Source organism: Alternaria viburni (genome assembly GCF_023758015.1).
Source record: "Alternaria viburni strain BMP 2772 chromosome Unknown scaffold_2, whole genome shotgun sequence".
NCBI lineage: Eukaryota > Fungi > Ascomycota > Dothideomycetes > Pleosporales > Pleosporaceae > Alternaria > Alternaria viburni.
In genome coordinates this window covers 1,697,094-1,716,174 of record NW_026055771.1, presented here as the reverse complement: position 1 = coordinate 1,716,174, position 19,081 = coordinate 1,697,094, and the positions used below count along the sequence as shown (strand labels likewise).

The 19,081-nt window shown below is 50.9% G+C and overlaps 8 protein-coding genes across 8 annotated transcripts; 6 read left to right on the top strand and 2 right to left on the bottom strand.

The window, feature by feature from the left end:
- Positions 1–1,459: 1,459 nt before the first annotated feature.
- Positions 1,460–2,022, top strand: J4E79_001525 (uncharacterized protein; the record flags this gene model as incomplete). Its single annotated transcript, XM_049350434.1, has 2 exons — positions 1,460–1,541; positions 1,595–2,022. The coding sequence occupies 2 exons, from the start codon at positions 1,460–1,462 to the stop codon at positions 2,020–2,022; spliced, it is 510 nt and encodes a 169-aa protein (XP_049215593.1).
- A 260-nt stretch (positions 2,023–2,282) lies between these two features.
- On the bottom strand, positions 2,283–4,343 carry J4E79_001524 (uncharacterized protein; the record flags this gene model as incomplete). The annotated part of the gene is made up of 6 exons (XM_049350433.1): positions 2,283–2,683; positions 2,732–3,099; positions 3,151–3,551; positions 3,598–3,930; positions 3,984–4,205; positions 4,257–4,343. The coding sequence occupies 6 exons, from the start codon at positions 4,341–4,343 to the stop codon at positions 2,283–2,285; spliced, it is 1,812 nt and encodes a 603-aa protein (XP_049215592.1).
- Positions 4,344–5,764: 1,421 nt separating this feature from the next.
- Positions 5,765–6,139, top strand: J4E79_001523 (uncharacterized protein; the record flags this gene model as incomplete). Its single annotated transcript, XM_049350432.1, has 3 exons — positions 5,765–5,827; positions 5,893–5,994; positions 6,065–6,139. The coding sequence occupies 3 exons, from the start codon at positions 5,765–5,767 to the stop codon at positions 6,137–6,139; spliced, it is 240 nt and encodes a 79-aa protein (XP_049215591.1).
- A 387-nt stretch (positions 6,140–6,526) lies between these two features.
- On the top strand, positions 6,527–6,842 carry J4E79_001522 (uncharacterized protein; the record flags this gene model as incomplete). Its single annotated transcript, XM_049350431.1, has 2 exons — positions 6,527–6,766; positions 6,819–6,842. The coding sequence occupies 2 exons, from the start codon at positions 6,527–6,529 to the stop codon at positions 6,840–6,842; spliced, it is 264 nt and encodes an 87-aa protein (XP_049215590.1).
- A 3,760-nt stretch (positions 6,843–10,602) lies between these two features.
- On the bottom strand, positions 10,603–12,051 carry J4E79_001521 (uncharacterized protein; the record flags this gene model as incomplete). The annotated part of the gene is made up of 1 exon (XM_049350430.1): positions 10,603–12,051. The coding sequence occupies one exon, from the start codon at positions 12,049–12,051 to the stop codon at positions 10,603–10,605; it is 1,449 nt and encodes a 482-aa protein (XP_049215589.1).
- Positions 12,052–14,295: 2,244 nt separating this feature from the next.
- Positions 14,296–15,273, top strand: J4E79_001520 (uncharacterized protein; the record flags this gene model as incomplete). The annotated part of the gene is made up of 2 exons (XM_049350429.1): positions 14,296–15,132; positions 15,169–15,273. The coding sequence occupies 2 exons, from the start codon at positions 14,296–14,298 to the stop codon at positions 15,271–15,273; spliced, it is 942 nt and encodes a 313-aa protein (XP_049215588.1).
- A 207-nt stretch (positions 15,274–15,480) lies between these two features.
- J4E79_001519 (uncharacterized protein) lies at positions 15,481–16,776 on the top strand (the record flags this gene model as incomplete). Its single annotated transcript, XM_049350428.1, has 3 exons — positions 15,481–15,532; positions 15,594–16,385; positions 16,472–16,776. The coding sequence occupies 3 exons, from the start codon at positions 15,481–15,483 to the stop codon at positions 16,774–16,776; spliced, it is 1,149 nt and encodes a 382-aa protein (XP_049215587.1).
- A 105-nt stretch (positions 16,777–16,881) lies between these two features.
- Positions 16,882–18,382, top strand: J4E79_001518 (uncharacterized protein; the record flags this gene model as incomplete). The annotated part of the gene is made up of 4 exons (XM_049350427.1): positions 16,882–17,048; positions 17,104–17,339; positions 17,404–17,555; positions 17,639–18,382. 4 exons carry the CDS (start codon positions 16,882–16,884, stop codon positions 18,380–18,382), a joined length of 1,299 nt encoding a protein of 432 aa, XP_049215586.1.
- Between the last annotated feature and the right edge of the window lie 699 nt (positions 18,383–19,081).

The window sequence follows — 19,081 nt, the reverse complement described above, 5'->3', positions numbered from 1 at the left end:
GAATATGAAGATGCGAACACGGTGCAGTTTTGAAGGAACGGAGACCTGAAGCGGAAAAGAGAGAATCGAAAAAGTAGAAGTGTCATGCTATGGAACTTGTGATAGAGGGTTTTGTTGTTCAGAGTTTGGCGTCAACTGGCGGATCATGTGATCAATGATAGTCGTTTGGATTACTCACTTTTGGCGCTTCAATGCCCAGGTGTGCTGCCAGCGAAACATTGAGTGTTCGACTAGCATGTCTCTGACATACCTCTTCTCAATGTCTTTTCCTTCAATGTTGATCGTACCCATGCAGAAACGCCACGCACAATGCTATTGTGATGTATTTCCGTCGCGCGCACCGTAGAGGGGTTGTTAGAGGTAGGATATTATAAGGATACCTAAATTTTCTAAGATAGTCTTCGCGCGCGATAGGTCCCTATTTTTTATTTATAAGTAAAAGCTATTAGAGGTGTAATTAATATTAAATTTTAAGCGATATTAAATTTTTAACAATATTAAAAAAGAGGTAGCTTCTTCTATTCTAACGTAGAAAGGTAGTAATAGTAGTAATAGTAGTAATAGAGACCTCGCTACTAATAATAATAGTAACTAGAGACGTTAGAAGTAGCTATATCTAATTAATACTAACGCGCTGTACTTTCTAAGTATACTTATAGCTAAATTTAAGAAACATTTACTTCTCTAATACTACTTACATAGGTAATTCTTAGCATACTTTACTAGAATTTACTAGAATTTACTAGAATTTAATATAAAAGTAGTTAAAAGTAACCTCTATTATAGGTAGAATAAGTATCTTTATGTAAAAGGTAGCTATAAGCTATTAATAGCAAGGTATAATAGCTCTATAAAAGCTATTATTTTATGTTATAATATTAGTAATAATAGGCTTTTAATAGCACAACTTTAGATAATAGGCCCCTAACAGCCTTTTAAGGCTTTAATTTGCTATTAAGATTACTTTAACCCCCTCTTAGGGCGCGCTACGGTTCCTTTAACCAATTTCGTGATCAACAATGCCAGCCATGCGAATATTGTCAATACCGAAGTCACGATCTGTATGATCACATACGTCCCCATCAATACCGTGTCCACGAACAAAACACTAGGATTCAATAAGTCTCCGCTATATAGCGGCACTTCGTTGCCACCCATTTCAAACCTCGAGTACCATATCTACGTATCCCCAGTTTCTCTCTTCTTCGCATATTCCCATTCCTACCGAGTACTCTTTACCTCCAAGAAGCATGAAGCTGATCATTCTAGCAACAGCGATAACGCTGTTCACCACAGCCTCAGCACACTCATGGCTGCATTGCACCAACCACAACAACACCGGTATAAAAGCCGACATGGCAGCTGCGGCACTTGCAACGCCACAGGCGCCGGTTGATCCGCTGTATGTATATACCCTCTGCTCACACGTACAATTGAAGGAAATTAACGCTCTCACAGCATGCCGGGTTTCGCACACCTATGCCACGGCTGGCCGCGCGCAAAGCAGAACCCAGGCGATTGGAGAGACGAAGGCATAGAATGTTCGTGTACCCCTCCTCCTCCTCTCTTACACATCCCCACTAACAACATCCAGATTTATGGGATCTCCCCGCCGCAGCCTCAAAGGGCGACACGCACGCCTGCCACCCCCGCCAACGCGCGCCAGCCCAATACCTAACTCCTACGATCCCGCAAGAACCTGGTAGCAAGCCACCCCACCACGACGCGCCGGCCCCAATGGCGACTGCCGCACCCGGGTCATCCATAACACTCATGTTTGGTGGCAACGGACACAGCCGGGGTAATTTCGGTGGCGTGGAAAAGGGCGATCCGGGAAGGGTCTCCGTGTACTGGGCTGGTAGTAAAGAAAAGGAGATTGTGGATGTGAAGGAATTAACAAAAGAGAGTCTTGTGCAGGATAATGGGTTTAGTGAAGAGAGCTTTGCGTATCCGGCGGACTTGAAGATTACGGCGCCGCCGGCGCTGCAAGATAAGGGAAATTGGCAAACGGTACATTTGTAAGTCCATCTTCTTTTCGTTGGTGCTGTTTTGTTAGGAGCGGGGACAGATGTGATCGGAGGAGTTCCCTGCTAACGTTCTGGTATAGGCCAGAGTGTATGGAGAAGGGTCGGCATATGATGGTATGGGTGTGGAATTTTGATGGTGCGAACAAGTACAGTACTTGTTTCGATGTCATGATTGAATGAGAAAGAGAGGACCACTGGGCGAGAAGATACATCAGATTGGTGACACAGAGTCAGGCAATGTATGTCCCTCTACCATTAGTGCTTTGCTTCTCTTTGCCCACTCGCTGTGCCTGCTTCTCCTCTCGCATGTGCAGTCGCATTGCTGTGTTCGACCAACTTCAACGGACGATATTTTGCATCCCACATCTGCTCTCTGATCCACTCCTCTAGATCTGCATCGCCACTTGGTATATCCTTCTCTTGGGCCAGATTATCCTCCACAGCCTTCTTGATCACACTCTTCGCAATCTGGACGCTAATTTCTCGCACGTCTTCGACGTCTGGTAAGAGACCGGCTCCGCGGTTGTTCAGAACAGGAGCCTCCGAGGCAAGGGCTTGTACAGCTGCGACGAGGAGAGCGGGAGTCATAAGGCGGGTTCGGGAGAGGACAGCACCGAGGCCGATGCCAGGGAACGTTACCGAGTTGTTACATTCAGCTTGGAGCGGTCAGCAACATCATTACGGAACGAAAATTGTAGACTCACAGATATCGTATTCATTGCCATTGTGCTTGACCGGTGGAAATGGCGAACCGGTTGCCACCAGCGCTTTGCCATCGGTCCAGTCGAATAGATCCTGCGGCTTGGCCTCATGGAGTTTGGTTGGGTTCGATAGTGGGAATATGACAGGGCGCTCGACGTGCTTCGCCATCTCTCGAACGACGTCTTCTGAGAACGAACCTGGCTTGGTCGAGGTACCGATGAGAACGTGTGGCTTCACCTCCTTGATGACGGACAGAAGATCGCCATGTTCTTTGCCCTCCCACTCCTTGTCCTCTCGCGCAAACGGAAGTTGGGCCGGAGTGAGCTGATCCTTCTTGCCTTGTAAAAGCAGACCAGGCTTGTCGACGCACCTATACTGGGGTCAGCGTGGGCTCGTCGATCGAGTGATTAAAGAAGCATACCAAATTTGGCGTCCAGCTTCTTCCTTCGACTTTCCGGTGTTCTGGACGATGGCATCTTGGATCTGGTCTGCAATTCCCGTGCCTGCTGATCCCGAGCCAAACATGACAAAGCGAGCATCTTCCCATTTGGTTCCGCTCACTTTGAAAGCTGCCATGATGGCTGCAAGCGTTACGCAGCCGGTGCCTTGTACGTCGTCATTGAAACATGCGATCTCAGGCGTGTATTTGTCCAGAATCCTTCGCGCGTTGTTCAATCCGAAATCCTCGAAGTGGATGTAGGCTTTGGGGTAGTGTTTTCTCGCAGCCTTTACGAACTTGTCGACGAAGTCATCGTATCGCTCGCCGTATACTCGCTCTTTTCGCATGCCAAGATAAAGCTCGTCGTTGAGAAGGTCTCTGTTCTACTCTCGTTAGCAATGCGCATCTGATTGGGGTCTCTCTACTGACATCGGTGCCGCAGTCAAGGACCACAGGGAGTGTTCGCGAAGGATGTATACCTGCGCACAGAGTGTAGATGACGAGCTTCGCTATGCTGATGAGGATGGCTCCTACACCCTGATCGCCAATGCCGAGTATCTGTTGCCCGTCGCTCACGACTATCACATCGATATCGTCGGGATTTCCCCATTGCTTGATATCGTCCTCGACGCGGTCTGCATCGTCGATGTTGAGGAAGCAACCTTCAGGTCGCCGGAAGATCTTGGAATAGTCGGCAATGGCCTCGCCCTCAGTGGGGGTATAGATGACCGAAAACATCTCCTTGAGGTGGTCGAGGATGAGCTGCAGCCGTCAGCCATGCCATGCCATGACCGACACCATCAACCGTCGCATACCCTGTAGTATAATACTTCGTTCTGCTCCTTCAGACTCGTCATGAAGGTGTTCTTGGCGAGGTCATTCGGTCGGGAGCAGTACTGGGCGTATGCGCGCTTGACCTGCTCGTCGAGGGTCTGGACGTTGGTGGGAAGGAGCCCATGAAGCTTGAAGACATCGCGCTCTTCTTTGGTGAAGGCCGAGCCCTTGTTGAAGTAGGGTGTTCGTAGAAGTGCATTGCCCTGGACAGTGTGTTAGTCGTATGGCTACTAGAGTGGGTGGGCGTGTAGTACAGTCAGGCTAGTCTCCTGTGGTCCAGACGTAGAAAGAGGCAGATGACCGAACTTGGCGTTCTTTTGCTGCTTTGTATCAGTCGACATATTTGCGATGGGTCTGCCGCAAGCGATGCGCGCAACTCGAGAGACGTGACTGGGTAATGGCTGGAATGCGGGCAGGCCGACGTGATCCAGAGAGGCATGCAATGTTAGCAGAGGCTAAATGTTAGTGTCGTAGAGATCACAGTCTCATATTGGAGGTGGTCTATCGTCCTCGCTGGCGGCGACAGCCTGTTGAGAAAGGCGTTGCGCGTCGCGGTTTCGGCATGATGACGTCGACGTGAAGCTATCAGGTGCCGGACCCTGCAGCGCAGAGGCTAGACCGTTCAGACGTTTTTGCTGCATGAGGAAGACACGCCGCTTGATGAGTCCATGGGACATGGGCATGCACAGATATCTGATAGTAGGCAACGAGAGCGCGAAGTTTGCCCAGGTGGCCACGAAACGACCCCGGACGGCTGTCTTCGCGCACGCGGCACGTGCTGGCACCTGGGCAGTTAGTCGCAACCACCACTCCACTCTCTTTACTTTCTATTCGACTTGACCCCGCAGCGAACAAAAAACACAACGGCGTTATCCTTCGTCCCTCAAAGATTCAATCGACTGACACTATCTTCATCTCCATACCAATCCCTATCCAAAGCTGACAAGCCACCCAATCGGACTTACTTGCTCCAGCACCTCCTTTATTTGTTTGCCTTCTTGAACATGCTGCAAAAAATCGGGCTCTCGTCGAGTAACACCGCTCTCCATGTTGTCTCATTTGTAGAAATCATTTCTTTTGTCTTGAATTACGTTGAGTTCGTCTCGCGAATGGTATCTACGCGAAGTCGCGCTGGTCGACTACATTACCTACTTCGTTGCTGTATCAGTCTCGTAATCTTCTTAGCCGAAGTTAAGGAGAATGACTTTAGGATCAGCTCAAGACACATTTTGAACTACTTTACATTGCCAGAGCAGGCACGATTGGAAGGACTCAGTAAGAGCTTGGAAATTACAGGAACTCTTAGAGCATCCTTGAAGTGGCTCCTCCAGTGGGGATTTATAGACCTGTCACGATGGAGACTAAAGCTCCAGCTCCAGGCCGGCCTTTTCAGGAGCGACCTCGGGATGCGTGGCAGGCCGACGCAGTCTGGAAGGCGCAATCGCATAGTCGCCTCCTGCCGTGAGCACATTTATCTCCTACCGGGTGAGGATAACAGCCCTTAGCGGTCTAGAAGACTGAAAAGTCCAAGCTCAACAGGCTCAACAGGCTCAACGCGGGCGTGCTTGCTGTATGAAGTTTCTACGCTAGCTACCCGCATTCTGGGGAAGCAGTCGCACACAGCATATAATCCCCCGTTTCTTCTCCTTGCTGAAGATCCACACCTTGCTTTCGCTCACAATCATCAACTGCTTCAGACTTTCCATCACACTCAGTACCGCAATCTCCATTACATCCAGCAACCAAGCACCAAGTCGCAGACATGAAGGCTACCACCATCATCGCCACTTTCCTCTTCGGAACAACCATGGCCGCCCCTGGAGCTGTAAGTTCTAATCCCCATGTACCATCATCCTGTTTGATACTATTACTGACAGTCACTTCCCAAAGATCTCCCTCAAGCGCTCCTTCATCGAGGCCGACACTGGCGTTGATGGCGGCGGTGCCACAGTCGCCGATACTCTCACGGCATGTGTCGAGTGTCCATGCAACGTAAGTTATCTCCTCTGCTATCTATCGCAGAACGAACGATACTGTACCTGGCTGATAAATATGCGTCTAGGGTTTCTACGGTGGCTGCACATGTGTCGTCAACGGCTGCTGTCTCCAGAAGAACTGCACCTGGCCTCGTTCTTGAGGGCTACTTTGTCACTACAAGACCGGAATGGACGCACCCTGAGTGAAGTCTTCTGGGGTGCAAGCATGTGGATGTATAAGGGATGGATGTACGACTTCACGGCAAATGACAGGATTCAAGGATCATGGATATATGTCTCAAACTATATGACTAGGCAGTGACAATGCCTGAGACTCAATCAAGGAGATGTTTCCAATTTCGCTGTCCACTCGTCTCGTAACAATAGAGTGATGCAAGCAGCAGTACCCACCATCATATTCAAGACGGTATACTGCCTGAGGCCATCGTGAAAAGAAATGACAGCTAAACTAAAGACTGGACAACGATTGCTAGGGCGCTGGCCACGGCCGTTGTCTAAGCCTTCCAGCCACCCTCAGGCACCTCGACATGGCCGTCATCATCACAGCAGCATCCCCCCGAGACGCATTCACAAGCGCCAGTAAAGCCCTGGAGGCGCCGTCAGTGAATCTTGATAATACTCCATGCGCCGCCCTTGCAGAGGAAAAGGCCGACGATGAGGAGACTTACTCCACATGGACACTCGATACAGGCAACTTGCACAGTACCCTCGACGTTATCGCCGTCGCGGACTGCAATGGTCTTGAAGGAACGCTTGAGGGAGACCTGGTAGGATGGTGTCAACGAAGTCTCTAGGCTGAAGGTATGGAGAGACGTACAGCTCCAGGAGCGGCTAGAACAGTGACAGTGTAGAGCAAGGTACTGATGAAGAGGGCGAACTTCATCTTGACTTGGTGTTTCGAGAGGAAGTAAATTGGTGTACTCGGTGGTTGTTTGGGAGATGCTTAGAATAGTCGAGGAAGTCAGAGTCGTCACTTTATGGGAAACGAGATTGTGGCGGAATGGCCAAGTGAACTTGGAGTGAAATCGCAGCGGAGAGTAAATATTCGCGTACATAACTATACACTGGTAGTCTCACTCAACTTTCCCTCCTTGCATAGCTGGTACCAATGAAGCGTCTTTCTTGCCTTCGTGCAGGACCCGAACTGTGGCCAAACATCGATTTCCTTCTCAGCTTATCCTCATGGAGTGGTCAAGAAACATGGTGTGGCCGGTGGAGTGTCGCGTCTTTGTGTCAGTGGCTGGCTAAAAAAAGTGAAAGTCGACTACGCCCCACGCCGTCATCCATTGTCTCTCCTCGCCGCTAGATCAGAGTAACGCTAATCCTACGAATGACCCGGTCTGACAAAGAAGGGCCAAGACCCAGGTAGCCGAGTCTTTGAGCATAGCTGTGCTGATATGGCTCTCTCTTGTCGAGAGGAAAAGTAGCCATACAGCCATACGATGTTCTTCCCTAGACGGCACTGTTGATCTGCCCACACTGAAAGCTTACGCAGTGAATAAGTACTCGCTGGATGCGATCGACGGTAGCCAAGAAGAAGGACGTGTATATGTGCGTATTATACGCCCGAGTTGCGCTGCGCCGTGTTGGTGCCTTGGCTTCGCCGTGGGGTCTGAGACAACCCGTCAGCATGCAAAGCTGCGAGATACGACGAGCAAGAGCCATATGTTTGGCCCGAGAGATCCGTACTGAAAATGTCGATGAGCGTGAATGAGGTGCGAGTTTGACGACAGGCGGATGATAGTGAGTGCGTCATCGCCCCGCTTTTGTTAGTCGCGTCCCTGACGCGCCCCTACCCGTATGTGGACGCGACTGCGCTTGACCATCCATCCTCAACCACCTTCATCTCAAATCACTTCAGCCAACTCGGATACTCGATAGCTTGTACTATAGACGCAGCGCTGTATCTGCTTGCTGCATGCGAAACATTGTACACGCTATTCCCCATTCTCATCTTCTCGCTGAGCCTCATCCGCGCTCTACCCAGTTGCAAGTCTACTTCGGATAGTTTCAAGCAACGCCTCTAGAAGAACGACTGATCTATCTGCATGAATTGCTTGCCATGGTCGAAGCTATTCTCGCGCAATGTGCGGCTCGTAGGCGAAGGCAATCGTCGTTCTCATTCACCTCGAACTTCCGACATGCTATAGAGCAAAGCTCACCCACTTCAGGTCTACGGAAGTCGTGGTGAAGTCGAGATGAGCTCAGTAGGCTATCTCGCATTATCAATTCTTGTCGCTGGTTCTCGTGGTGAAGCTGGGAAATTGTCTCATATACTCTGCCCTTCACTTTGTTCGATCCTTGTCGCAGCTTTGTCGTGGTGAATTCGGTGAACTGTTTCGCATACTCTACGATTTCACTTTCTTAAAATCCTCGTTGCCGCTTTCAACATTTCCCCTCACTGACCGCGCAACGACTTTTGTCCCAGCCACAGGAACGCTAGAATGAGCGCTCCGATACTCCCCGTTTATCCGCAATGGGTTGCGCAGACCCTCACACCCTACCTGCGCTACGCCTTCAAGCACTTGTTGCGTAACGATCTCGACATTGAGCCGTACGTTCAGCGAGCGCTCGAGACCTCTAGCTTCCAGCCCGTAAGTTCCCTCATTTGTTCACTTTGACCGCCGCCGGGGTGCTGATCCGTTCCAGAAATCATCTATCGACGGCGACGATCTTTTTTTTGAGCGCGTGTTCTTCGCGATCGAACGTAGACACCAAGGTCTCCCAGCCGAGCTTAATGGACTCACGGATAACCTGCAGCCTCTGGCGAGGTTTCTCATCCGGCGGGCGCAGCTAAAGGGACCCTACGAGCTGCTGCATCGCAATGCGCAGCCCAGTGAAGCATGGAAGAAGTACGAAAGTGTACGGCTCATGCAGATTGCGCCCGAAAACGCGAGAGGTATGTACGCGCTTTCACCAGATTTGCTACCACACCGTCACAAGCACAACGCTTTTCACCCCATTTAAGCCCTACATCCAACCCACACTGTTCACACTTCCGCTCCTTCATCTCGGTAATGTCATATATACACCCTCAATTCCTCTACGCTGTCCAAATTTCAACTGCTACATAGGCCGTAGACTCTTTTGCAGCGAACTCTTTGCTTAATTGTGGATACTTACGCACATATCAGTGCCAAACTATTCCCCTTCATCTGTGGATAATCAACCAGGAACATCAACTTTCGCGATGACAGCAAGACCACCCACGAACCACGATATCGACCCTCGTCTGCTCTACGCAAACCCGGGCGACTTCACTGAACCTGGGCTCTCAGGGACCTTGACTATTCCTGAGTTGCAGCACTATCAACGTCGAAACCAAGAGATCGAGGCGTTCTGGGCAAGAAGACAGGGTCAGCTTCCCAATCAGCAGCAAGGACTTGGACTACAGCACCCGTCACCCGGCTCTCAAGGTTCTCTACAAGCTCGTCAACACGAGATGATGTCGCCAATTTATAAGAGACAGTCCAATGATACTATGAACGGCCCGGAATTGCCGTACGCACCACGCCCGGCTTTTCAGCAGCATCTTACTCCGGGTTACGTACAGCAGACCGGGCAGCAGCGGAGTGTAGTGCCATCCCGGCTCCCAACCCCGGCACCGACTCCTACGGCGCAGATGTATACACCAGCTCAGCCCATCCAGCAGTACTCCCCACAATTGGGTTCTTACCAGCCTGCGGACTATTCATCTTTAGCACAGCCGCAATCCCTCCAGCCAGGCCAGGCGCCCTCGCTCAAGATTAAGCAACATAAATTTCCTGTTGCGCCTCGGTCGCAGTCCGGAAATACTTCCAACCGTCGTCCAACTACTCAGTCTGGCCTCCCGACTCTCACTAGACCTTCTGGTATCTCCAAGTCCGTTCCCAGAGCCCCCGCAACTACTACCACACCGGACTGGACCGACACAGCTCAGCTTGCAGCTAGTATGCCGGCTTTCAAAAGTCTCCCTAAAGCAGAGAAGGTGGCCAAAATTCTGGAGATCAACAGAGCTATAAAAGCCAAGAACCCTACTACGCTCACGGCGATGGATCAGTTCCTCCTTGACCATGGTGTCGCTAAAGAAGACGTCACTGCGGTGGGAGTAGTAGGGCCCGGTGGTAACATAGTGAAGCCACCAGGTCAACAAGCGATAACCGTTCCGGCGCCCGGCTATCCGACTCATCCGGGTGTGCATGCGATTCCATCGGGTATGCCAGCCTTCGCGCATCATCCGGGGTATTCGAACATTACGAGTTCGTTCCCTCGGTCGTCCTTTGAATCACCAGCGAGATCTACACCGCCTGGTAAGCGAGGGAGGAAGAAGAAGGAGAAGAAATGAGACAAGTTGGAACAGCACGTGAACTGAACTGGCTGTTAGGATACTGATTTTCGTTGCCTAAATCTCTCCATCACTTGACTGGAGCCTACATAGTGCTTGGTTCGATGGCAGTACGTTTCCGGGCTGTTATGTGCGATTTCATACTGGAAGGCTGTTGGCTTGGGCAAGGTTTCACACTTCCACGCTTCCACGTAAAGTATAGCTCAACAAGGTTGATGAAGCAAATTACAAGATATATTAGTGACTGTGATATTGAACGTAACTATCTGTGAGCCGCATCTATTTAGCATAAGCCCTCAACTCAGGCTCAGCGTACATCTTTTGTGGGTACGTCAACAGTAGTACACCAGCCACAGGAATGAGCCCTTCAGTAGCCAATACATCGTCAAGGTCGAGACCCTGAGCGGCGTAGGTACTGCAAACGCTCTTGACATCAATGCGATCCACATTACCCGGTCCATCGTGCGTAAGCGCATCAACGATAAGCGCGTAGGTCAGAGGGTTGAATAGAACGCCGGCATGACCGTAGAGAGAGCCACCTAGCTGCCCAAAGCACACTTTCTGTACCTCGTTGTTCGAGACGCCAACATTGCGCGCGTCTTTGATGAAAGCGGAGGCGATGGTGCCTTGTTGAGGCTCCACAACCTCATCAAAGAGGCCGGAGTAAAAGGTCGTAGTGGGTACGTATGCGCTGTCGCCTCCATCACGCCTGAGCGATGCAATGTAATCGGAGGTAGCCTCTTGCTGGATAACAGAGGGGTCGCAGGGAAGGAGCGCGATGTCGCTGTTCGGTGTCAAGCAGATCGCGTTCGCGATGACAGTGCCCTTGAAGTCTGGAGACACGGGAAGGAAGTCCTTGACAACCTTGCGGGTTGATGGCCAGTACTTCAACACCCACTGTGTGTCCAAACCACCCTGGGACCAAGATATGACGGCGATGTTTTCCTTGTTCGTGCGTGAGACGGCACTGATGTAGTTGATGGCGTAGGCAATGTATTCAGAGTTGGTTTGCGCGTCCGCAAGCATAGCGCCGGGGATGTTGAGCCATACGGGGTCAGCATAGCTCTTGCCATTCAACAATTTCCTGAGGTTGTTGGCGAAGTTTGTGCCTCCATAAGCACCAGTTCCGGGTACAAAGATCACTGGGCGTTTCGCGCCGTAGGTGAAGCTAGGTGGGATGAAGAGTGCTTTTCGGAGCGCAGATTCGGATAGTGTGTATGGTGCATCAGCAGCGTCCTTCTTGGGGTAGATACCGACGGTGGCTGGGTTATTATTGTTGACGCTGTTCTCGCCGAAGGGCAGACCACCGGTGAAAGCGGCCTTTAGCGTGTCGTCAAGGACAAGGCCACCGGCTATCTGGGTCGCAACAGCGGCGAAAAAGTCCGTTCGCGTGGTCGGGCTCGCCCAGATTTGGGAGTGCCTGGCGACTGCCTCTTCGATGTTCGTTGGTCGCGAAGTAGGCTGAAGTTGCTGAAGGATGTCGAGCACCTTTGGGGCATCGCCGTCCTTGACTGCTTGGTCGCATTGGCCGAGAAGGCCACCAACGAGGGAGGTCAAACCAGATGTGAGTTTACTGAGCAGTTGACGTTCATCCAGTCCCTGAACTGCGTCGACGGCCGGTGCTGGTGCTGCAATCGGTGCAGGTGCCGCAGCTGGAGATGGTGCGGGAGCTGCGAGCGACGCAGGGAGAACGCTCAGAAGAGCTAGCGATTGGATGGAGAGACGCATGTTGACAATTGCTGGACCTTGGTACAAGAAGCAAGCACGACCAAAAGATGAGGAGATGCAGGGCCCTGGTCGATCAAGATAAGCAAGCATACGACCCTTCTTTAACCATTCTTACACCACGAGTCGTGAAGCTCAAGATCGTCATCCTGCCCAAACGTTGCATCGCAGTCTACCACGAAATGTTTACATTGTCACCGCTCTAGCGTCGCCGACCAGGTGGAACAGTCGCGGAAGCGCATCTTGGTATATATCGATCTGCATAGGCCTTGTAGATCATGCACTACGTAAGTCATTAGCGTACGGGACGGGCTGTGATCATGATCCCTCCCCTGAGTGAATCAAGAGCTGCTTTACTAGATCCGGTTCGAAGACTATTGAATGCGGCAGTTGAGCGCCACTGACATCGTGAACCCACTTTCCGCTTGGGCTCGGATTGACGCATGGCTCTGGCGCATTCGGCATTCGATCCACGCGAACGAACCTTCTGCACGTGTTAGAGATGCATTGTAGTGACGGTGGTTGAGCAAGGATTGCATGAACATCGGCCGGTGAAGAGTGCGCGGAGAGAAGAGGAGTTGCGTCCACAGCCAAATAGACGGACTGGGTTGTGAAGATGCGATTGGCCGAGTCTTGCCAGCACACCTGGACAACCGCCTGGGCAGTCTCTTGACCTGACCTCGCTCGACCTCGGCTTAGCAGCCCGTCAAGATATCGGCGATGAGGCTTGCGCGCTGTGGAGACATACACATGCAATTCTTCTCAGAGACCAGGGATTCTGTCCGTCAGATGGGTGTTTTTGACGTTGATAAAATGTCCGTGGGCCCACACTCCGCACATCAAAGCGCGGCCCAAACACCCGGTCCGCCCTGCGGAAGTTATCCCCGTACTTCGTCTTTTCCAGCCCGCACAATCTCTCCTTCCGATGCTCAACCACTGGGAGTATGTTTCAGGCGTATGCTAGCGTATTACACCAGAATAAACTTGTAGTTCTTTCCAAGACCCCTCGTTCGGGCTAATCTGTGGCTAGAGCACCACTACTACTGCGTTAACATCTGGAAAGTTACTGAACCGCATACTATCACCTCTACCCCGCCATAACTCCAAGCATCTGGTCTCGAATGTCTTGTCTTTTTCTCTTTCCCCCTCAATTCTGCGCGTTCCATGGCGCCTGATTTGACGAGCTTCTCGGAGTCGTTGAAGCCGTGGGCTGTCACTGAGTTCCCTCGGCTCGTCTGGGTGTGTATACTAACGATGTCGCAACAAGAGCTTATTTGGAGGTGTCTGTATGGTCAGGTGTATAGGATCATTCCATGCCTACAGCCTACAGTAGAAAGGGACCTCGGGACCTCGGAAGTCGAACGGTCTTGAGCTCCATCAAAGTCTTGGATCGAGAGATAGTAGCAGCTTCTGCCCCCATCCAAAAACGCAGGTCCAGCGCATAAGAACCATCAGCCAAGACATCAGAGAGGATTTTTGTTGGATCGTGCAGCAAAGCAATCTGCTCGTTCTGCGATACGGAGAACATTGCGTGTTGGTGCTAAAAACGCGTGACGTCATTTTTAACCAGGTAGCGTGGTTCACAACCGTCCCGGGACGCACCCGCGGACGCGACATCTACTTCAGCGTCCCATCTTTTGAACGACACCGTGCTTGCTATATGGGTTTTTATCACGCGCATGCGATTGATATCTCTTTGTTTTTTACATTGAAAAAGCCCGTCGCAAAGCTACCCAGGCATCTGAATGATGCCTACCGGCTTGGAGAAGGCATGGTACAGCTCGCGGAAGAGCTCGCATAGCTGCGACGGGAAGTAACATCTTCAAGCAGCATGCGATGTATCGGCGACATGGTAATGTCTGCAACGGTCTGCGTCATGATGTAGCTGCCAATCATGTTCTGATTGTCGCAGTCTTGGTAGTCACGTCCACAGGAACCGTAGCTACCACGCTCATAGCGTCTATGGCCCAGGCACAGACTCATCGCGACCTTTCACGTTGTACGTCGCACATCGACCCTACAAACGCACGCCCTCCCTATTCCTAATGTACCTTGCTTTATCATCGCGCAGGGCCGACACGATCTATCTGGACCCTAATGAGTAGCTCGTTCTTTCAGTTACCGCTGCCTACAGCTCCTTCTGTCTTACACCAGGCCCAAAGGCAAGATGCTGCTCTGGACGTCCTCAACACATGCACCCTTCCGCAACTATTGGATCTCGATGACAGGCCCACATTCATGCTCAACATGGACGAATATTCGACGGGATGTCGAAATCCGATACGACCCATTTTCTGCAATGCGGCACTTCGTGAGCAACACCAACTACTGGAGAAGGTAATTGGCACTTCACCAACCGATCGCGACTTGGTGGATGGTAGTGCAACGCATGACGAGTTTCGAATATGGGCGACAATCCTCAGCCGATTCAACGATTCCAGGGACATGTTTCCGATTACCATCGAGTTCGAGAACTTGTTGTGGTTTGGTGTTTCGATCCATCCCAATTGGCGACTGATTAGCGCACACAAGCTGTTCCAGAATGAAGATGTTCCCGAAGGGGATCCGCTGTGTGCATCAGCGCCGCGACTCGAGAAAGAAGGACACAGCGATCTCACTGCCGACGCAGCGAAGCGTTTAGCTTCCGCAGAGGCAATACCGACGCGGGAGATTATTGAAGATGTGCAACAACCCAAGTTCCCGTTTGTTTCCCTCGGCCAGGACCGTGACAAGAATAGCAAGTCGAGCATCTCAGCGATCACTCTGTCTACGCCTGACTCGTCTGTACCTGACTGGACAGTGCCGCACCCCAGAGGTATTCTCTCGGATCATCTACAGTTTATACGGGGCATCGACTGGGCAAATACACCATTAGGAGCTATGAACAGATGGTCGATCCAGTTCAGAGAGATCGTCTGTTTGGTCATGCGCAACCCTCACCCGTCTTCTGTCTTTTGGGGCGAGGACCTGACCATGCTTTACAATGAGGCCTATCGAGACGACGTGACGGGCGATAAACATCCGGCTTTGATGGGAACCGGTTTCTCAGGCCCTTTCGGTGAAATGTGGCATGCGGTTGGTCCTGTAATTCGCGAATGTGCTCGGACAGGCCATGCGCAGCTAAACCACAACCAGCCGCTACCCATCATGCGTTACGGTTACATGGAAGAGTCTTTTTTTACTTGGTCTTTTGTCAGTATTGATGCCCTCGATTTGGCCCCATGAATACATCTAACAGATGGACAGGTTCCGGTCTTTGGTGGAACAGAGCGGGTCTTGGGGTGTGAGTAACACTGCGAAACGTTGCCGTACCGCGTATCAGCGAGACTCAGTGGGCTTGAGCCAAAGATACTGGAACTGCTGACTGAGATGCGAACTGTAGTCTATCTCAATGCTTTTGATACCACGGTTGAGTCGATCAGCAGTAGAAGAATGTGGTTACTGCGATCCCTCGGGGAGCGTATGAACGCCACACGTACTGTCAGTAAGTGAATATGGACGATCCTTCATGTGAGACTGACGCTAACCGCGCACCCACATTTCAGAAGAATTCTGGATAAGAGTGCTGGAAGGCCTGAATCACAACGAATACGACGTACCCTTTGCGCTTCTATATACCGTTACCGAGGCAGACGACATTGAGAATGGTTCCTCGCATTCAGATGCAACGCCAACGTCTGTCAAGTCATGCGTGTTCGAAGGATCTATCGGCGTGCCGAGAGGGCATGCAGTGTCTCCCGACAATTTCAGCTTCAAGAACTACGATGGTATCTTGACACCTGCTTTTCGAGCAGCTACCCAGACCCTGGAGCCCAGGATGTTGAGCATCAAAGACCATACGCTTCCACAGCCACTGTTAGACATCATCGAATGGCGCGGCTACAAGGATCCTTGTAGAGAGGCCATAGTTCTACCTCTACGACCAACCAATGCAGACAACGTGTGTGCCTTGTTACTAATAGGCATCAATCCACGAAGGGCTTATGATCATGAGTACAGGTCTTTCATCGCCATGCTCAATAGACAGATCGCCACGTCGTTGGCGTCAGTACTACTTTTCGAAGGTGAAGTGCGGCAAAGCAAAGAAGTCGCTGAGATGGCTACCCTACAAAGAGAACAGATGTCTCGACAGCTCCAACTTCAGACCGGACGAATGCGCCGAATGACCGAACTATCGCCCATGGGCATGTACCTATTCAATCCGGATGGACTTTTATTGGAGGCGAACGAGAAATACTACGAGATGACAGGTGTCTCACCTACAGGAACCAAACTACCTTGGACTATTGAGATGATGGTGGGTGAGAGCAAGCAAGTGGCACAAGACATGTGGAACTGTACGCGATATTGCCATGCCAGTCGCATGTTTCAAGCGCTAACCACAAAGTTTAACATCCAGATATGATAACTCACCATAAGCCAGCAAGTCGTGAGCTACAATTCGCCAACTCGACATTCCAGCCCCGAGATATCGACGGTTCACTAATCGAATATTGGGTCCTCTCTGCTAGTCAGCCAGAGCTAAGCCCCGATGGTGAGCTGATCAGCATCATGGGCTCGCTCACGGACATTTCGCATTTGAAGTGGGCGCAGGGTCTGCAAGAACGAAGACTACGAGAGGCAGAAGAGGCGAAGCGTCAACAAAACGAATTCATCGACATCACGTCGCACGAGATGAGAAGTAGCGATATCCCTCCCTATGCAGATTGCATTCGAAATGTCTACTGACGCGTTTCTCAACATCTAGACCCGCTTTCCGCGATCTTGATATGCGCCGACGATATCAAAGATACTCTGACGCACTATAAATTCTCATGCACTGGCGATCGAAAGATGGCCCAGGACTGTATCGAGGCTGCTGAAAACATCGCTCTTTGTGTTCAGCATCAAAAGTCGATCGTCGACGATATTCTCACGGTCTCAAAGCTGGACTCGAATCTTCTCCGCATCACTCCAATTCCAGCGCAGCCTATCATCGTTGTACAGCGGTCTATGGCAATGTTAGTAGCCTGTAGTCGAATATATACGGAAGCTGGGCTGACATCATCCTAACAGGTTCCGTCCTGAAATACAAGCCAAGAACATCGACTTCAAGTTCGTTCCGCATCAGAGTATCCGAGACCTCGAAATTGACTGGGTCATTCTTGATCCAAGTCGACTCCTTCAAATCATCGTCAACCTTATTACCAATGCCATCAAGTTCACTATGGACGCACCAATTCGCTCGATCACAGTTCATGTCTGTGCTCATGCGGAATCGCCAGACTTTGGCGTACCAGAAGGATTCCAATGTAAGTAGCTGCATTAGTTGAATATCCTGAAGGTGAAGCGCTAATTCTATGCGCCCGCCGTTAGTTGTTCCGCCAAGACAAATCGTGAGCGAATTCGGAAACGGCGAGGGTTGGGGCTCAGGCTCGTTTGTCTATCTTCGGTTCAATGTCCAGGACACTGGATGCGGTTTGTCGCCTCAGCAGATATCGCTGCTATTTGAGAAGTTTGCGCAAGCTGTGAGGAGCGACCAGCCCCGAACCACTGCAAAAACTAGGCTGACAGATTTCTCAATGTGAAGTCTCCACGGACACATATGCAGTACGGCGGTAGCGGTCTCGGACTCTTCATCTCGCGCCAACTTGCCGAGCTTCACGGCGGTCAGATCGGCGTCTCGTCACAAGCTGGCGTCGGCAGTACTTTCGGGTTCTACTTGAAATGCAAACGCATGATTGCAAAAAAGCCTACGATCTCAACAGATACAGTGAAGCACGCTCTAGACGCCGAACACGCGGCATCTTCGCGCAAAATCAGCGCCGCAGCTGCGAACCAGAACTCCACCGCGCCCGCTGCCACGCCTAAGGAAGTTGAGACCCCGGTACAAGCACAGATTCCCCGGCCCACAGACGACAAGAAAGACGAAGAGGAAGATGACCGACTTCACGTTCTTGTCGTCGAAGACAATCTAGTCAACCAAAAGGTACTGGTGAAACAGCTCACAAAAACTGGCTGTGTCACACATACCGCCGATAACGGCGTCTGGGCATTGAAGCATCTCGCGAAAACGAGATTCTGCGTTGCTAATGGCATGCCACTCACCATCATTCTTATGGACTGCGAGATGCCGGAGATGGACGGCCTCACCTGCTGCAGGAAGATACGAGAGATGGAGGAACGGAAAGAGATTACGAAACATGTGCCAATCATCGCGGTCACCGCGAACATTCGGGGAGGACAGATGGATGACGCAAAGGAAGCGGGCATGGATGATGTTGTTGGAAAGCCGTTCAGGATTCCGGATCTCTTGGCCAAGATGAAGGCCTTGTTGAAGAAGCTAGAGGACTAAAATGATACATCTTTCCTAATACAGATCCTTGAAGCATAGGTAGTCCTGGACAATCACCGTCAACCTTATATCTCATACTACAAGGTCTTTGATGTGGGACGAGGTCGTATGCAGTCAGTAGACCAATACCATCGCCAACAAAAATTTCGATGCTGGCTGTGGTGGCGCTGAGTATGGCGACACGCCTAATACTCAGAACATCTTCACCAGTTATCGACAAACTTATGAAACGTCGAGGCCATATGAACCACCCATGTTGTTCCCGTCCTACGACTTCGGTCGAGGTCATCCAAAGATGCTTTACGTTCGCAGATACCCCGAGAGACTCGATCAAGCGGCTTTCATAGCCTCAAATCGCTCTTCCTCTTGATTCATGTAAACTCAAATTACCAGATACATGTGTTGAAGACATCTCGCAGGCATTACAAAAAGACAGCTGGGTAAACCTCATGCACCTGGACTCGCCCGACGAAGAAACAGCGATCATACATTGCAAACCCATCCATTTTGGACACTCATACCAAACACAGACATGCTTCTAACTTCTTGAACTTTTGGTCGACGAACTCACAAGTTCGCCGCCATGAATGGAGAGAAGAAGAGGAATGAGGACGTGAGAGGAGATTTATATGCATCAAGGGCAGCGCTAGTCAAACAAAATTGTACCGACAAGATGGTATTGAAGAGGGGGACAGGTGA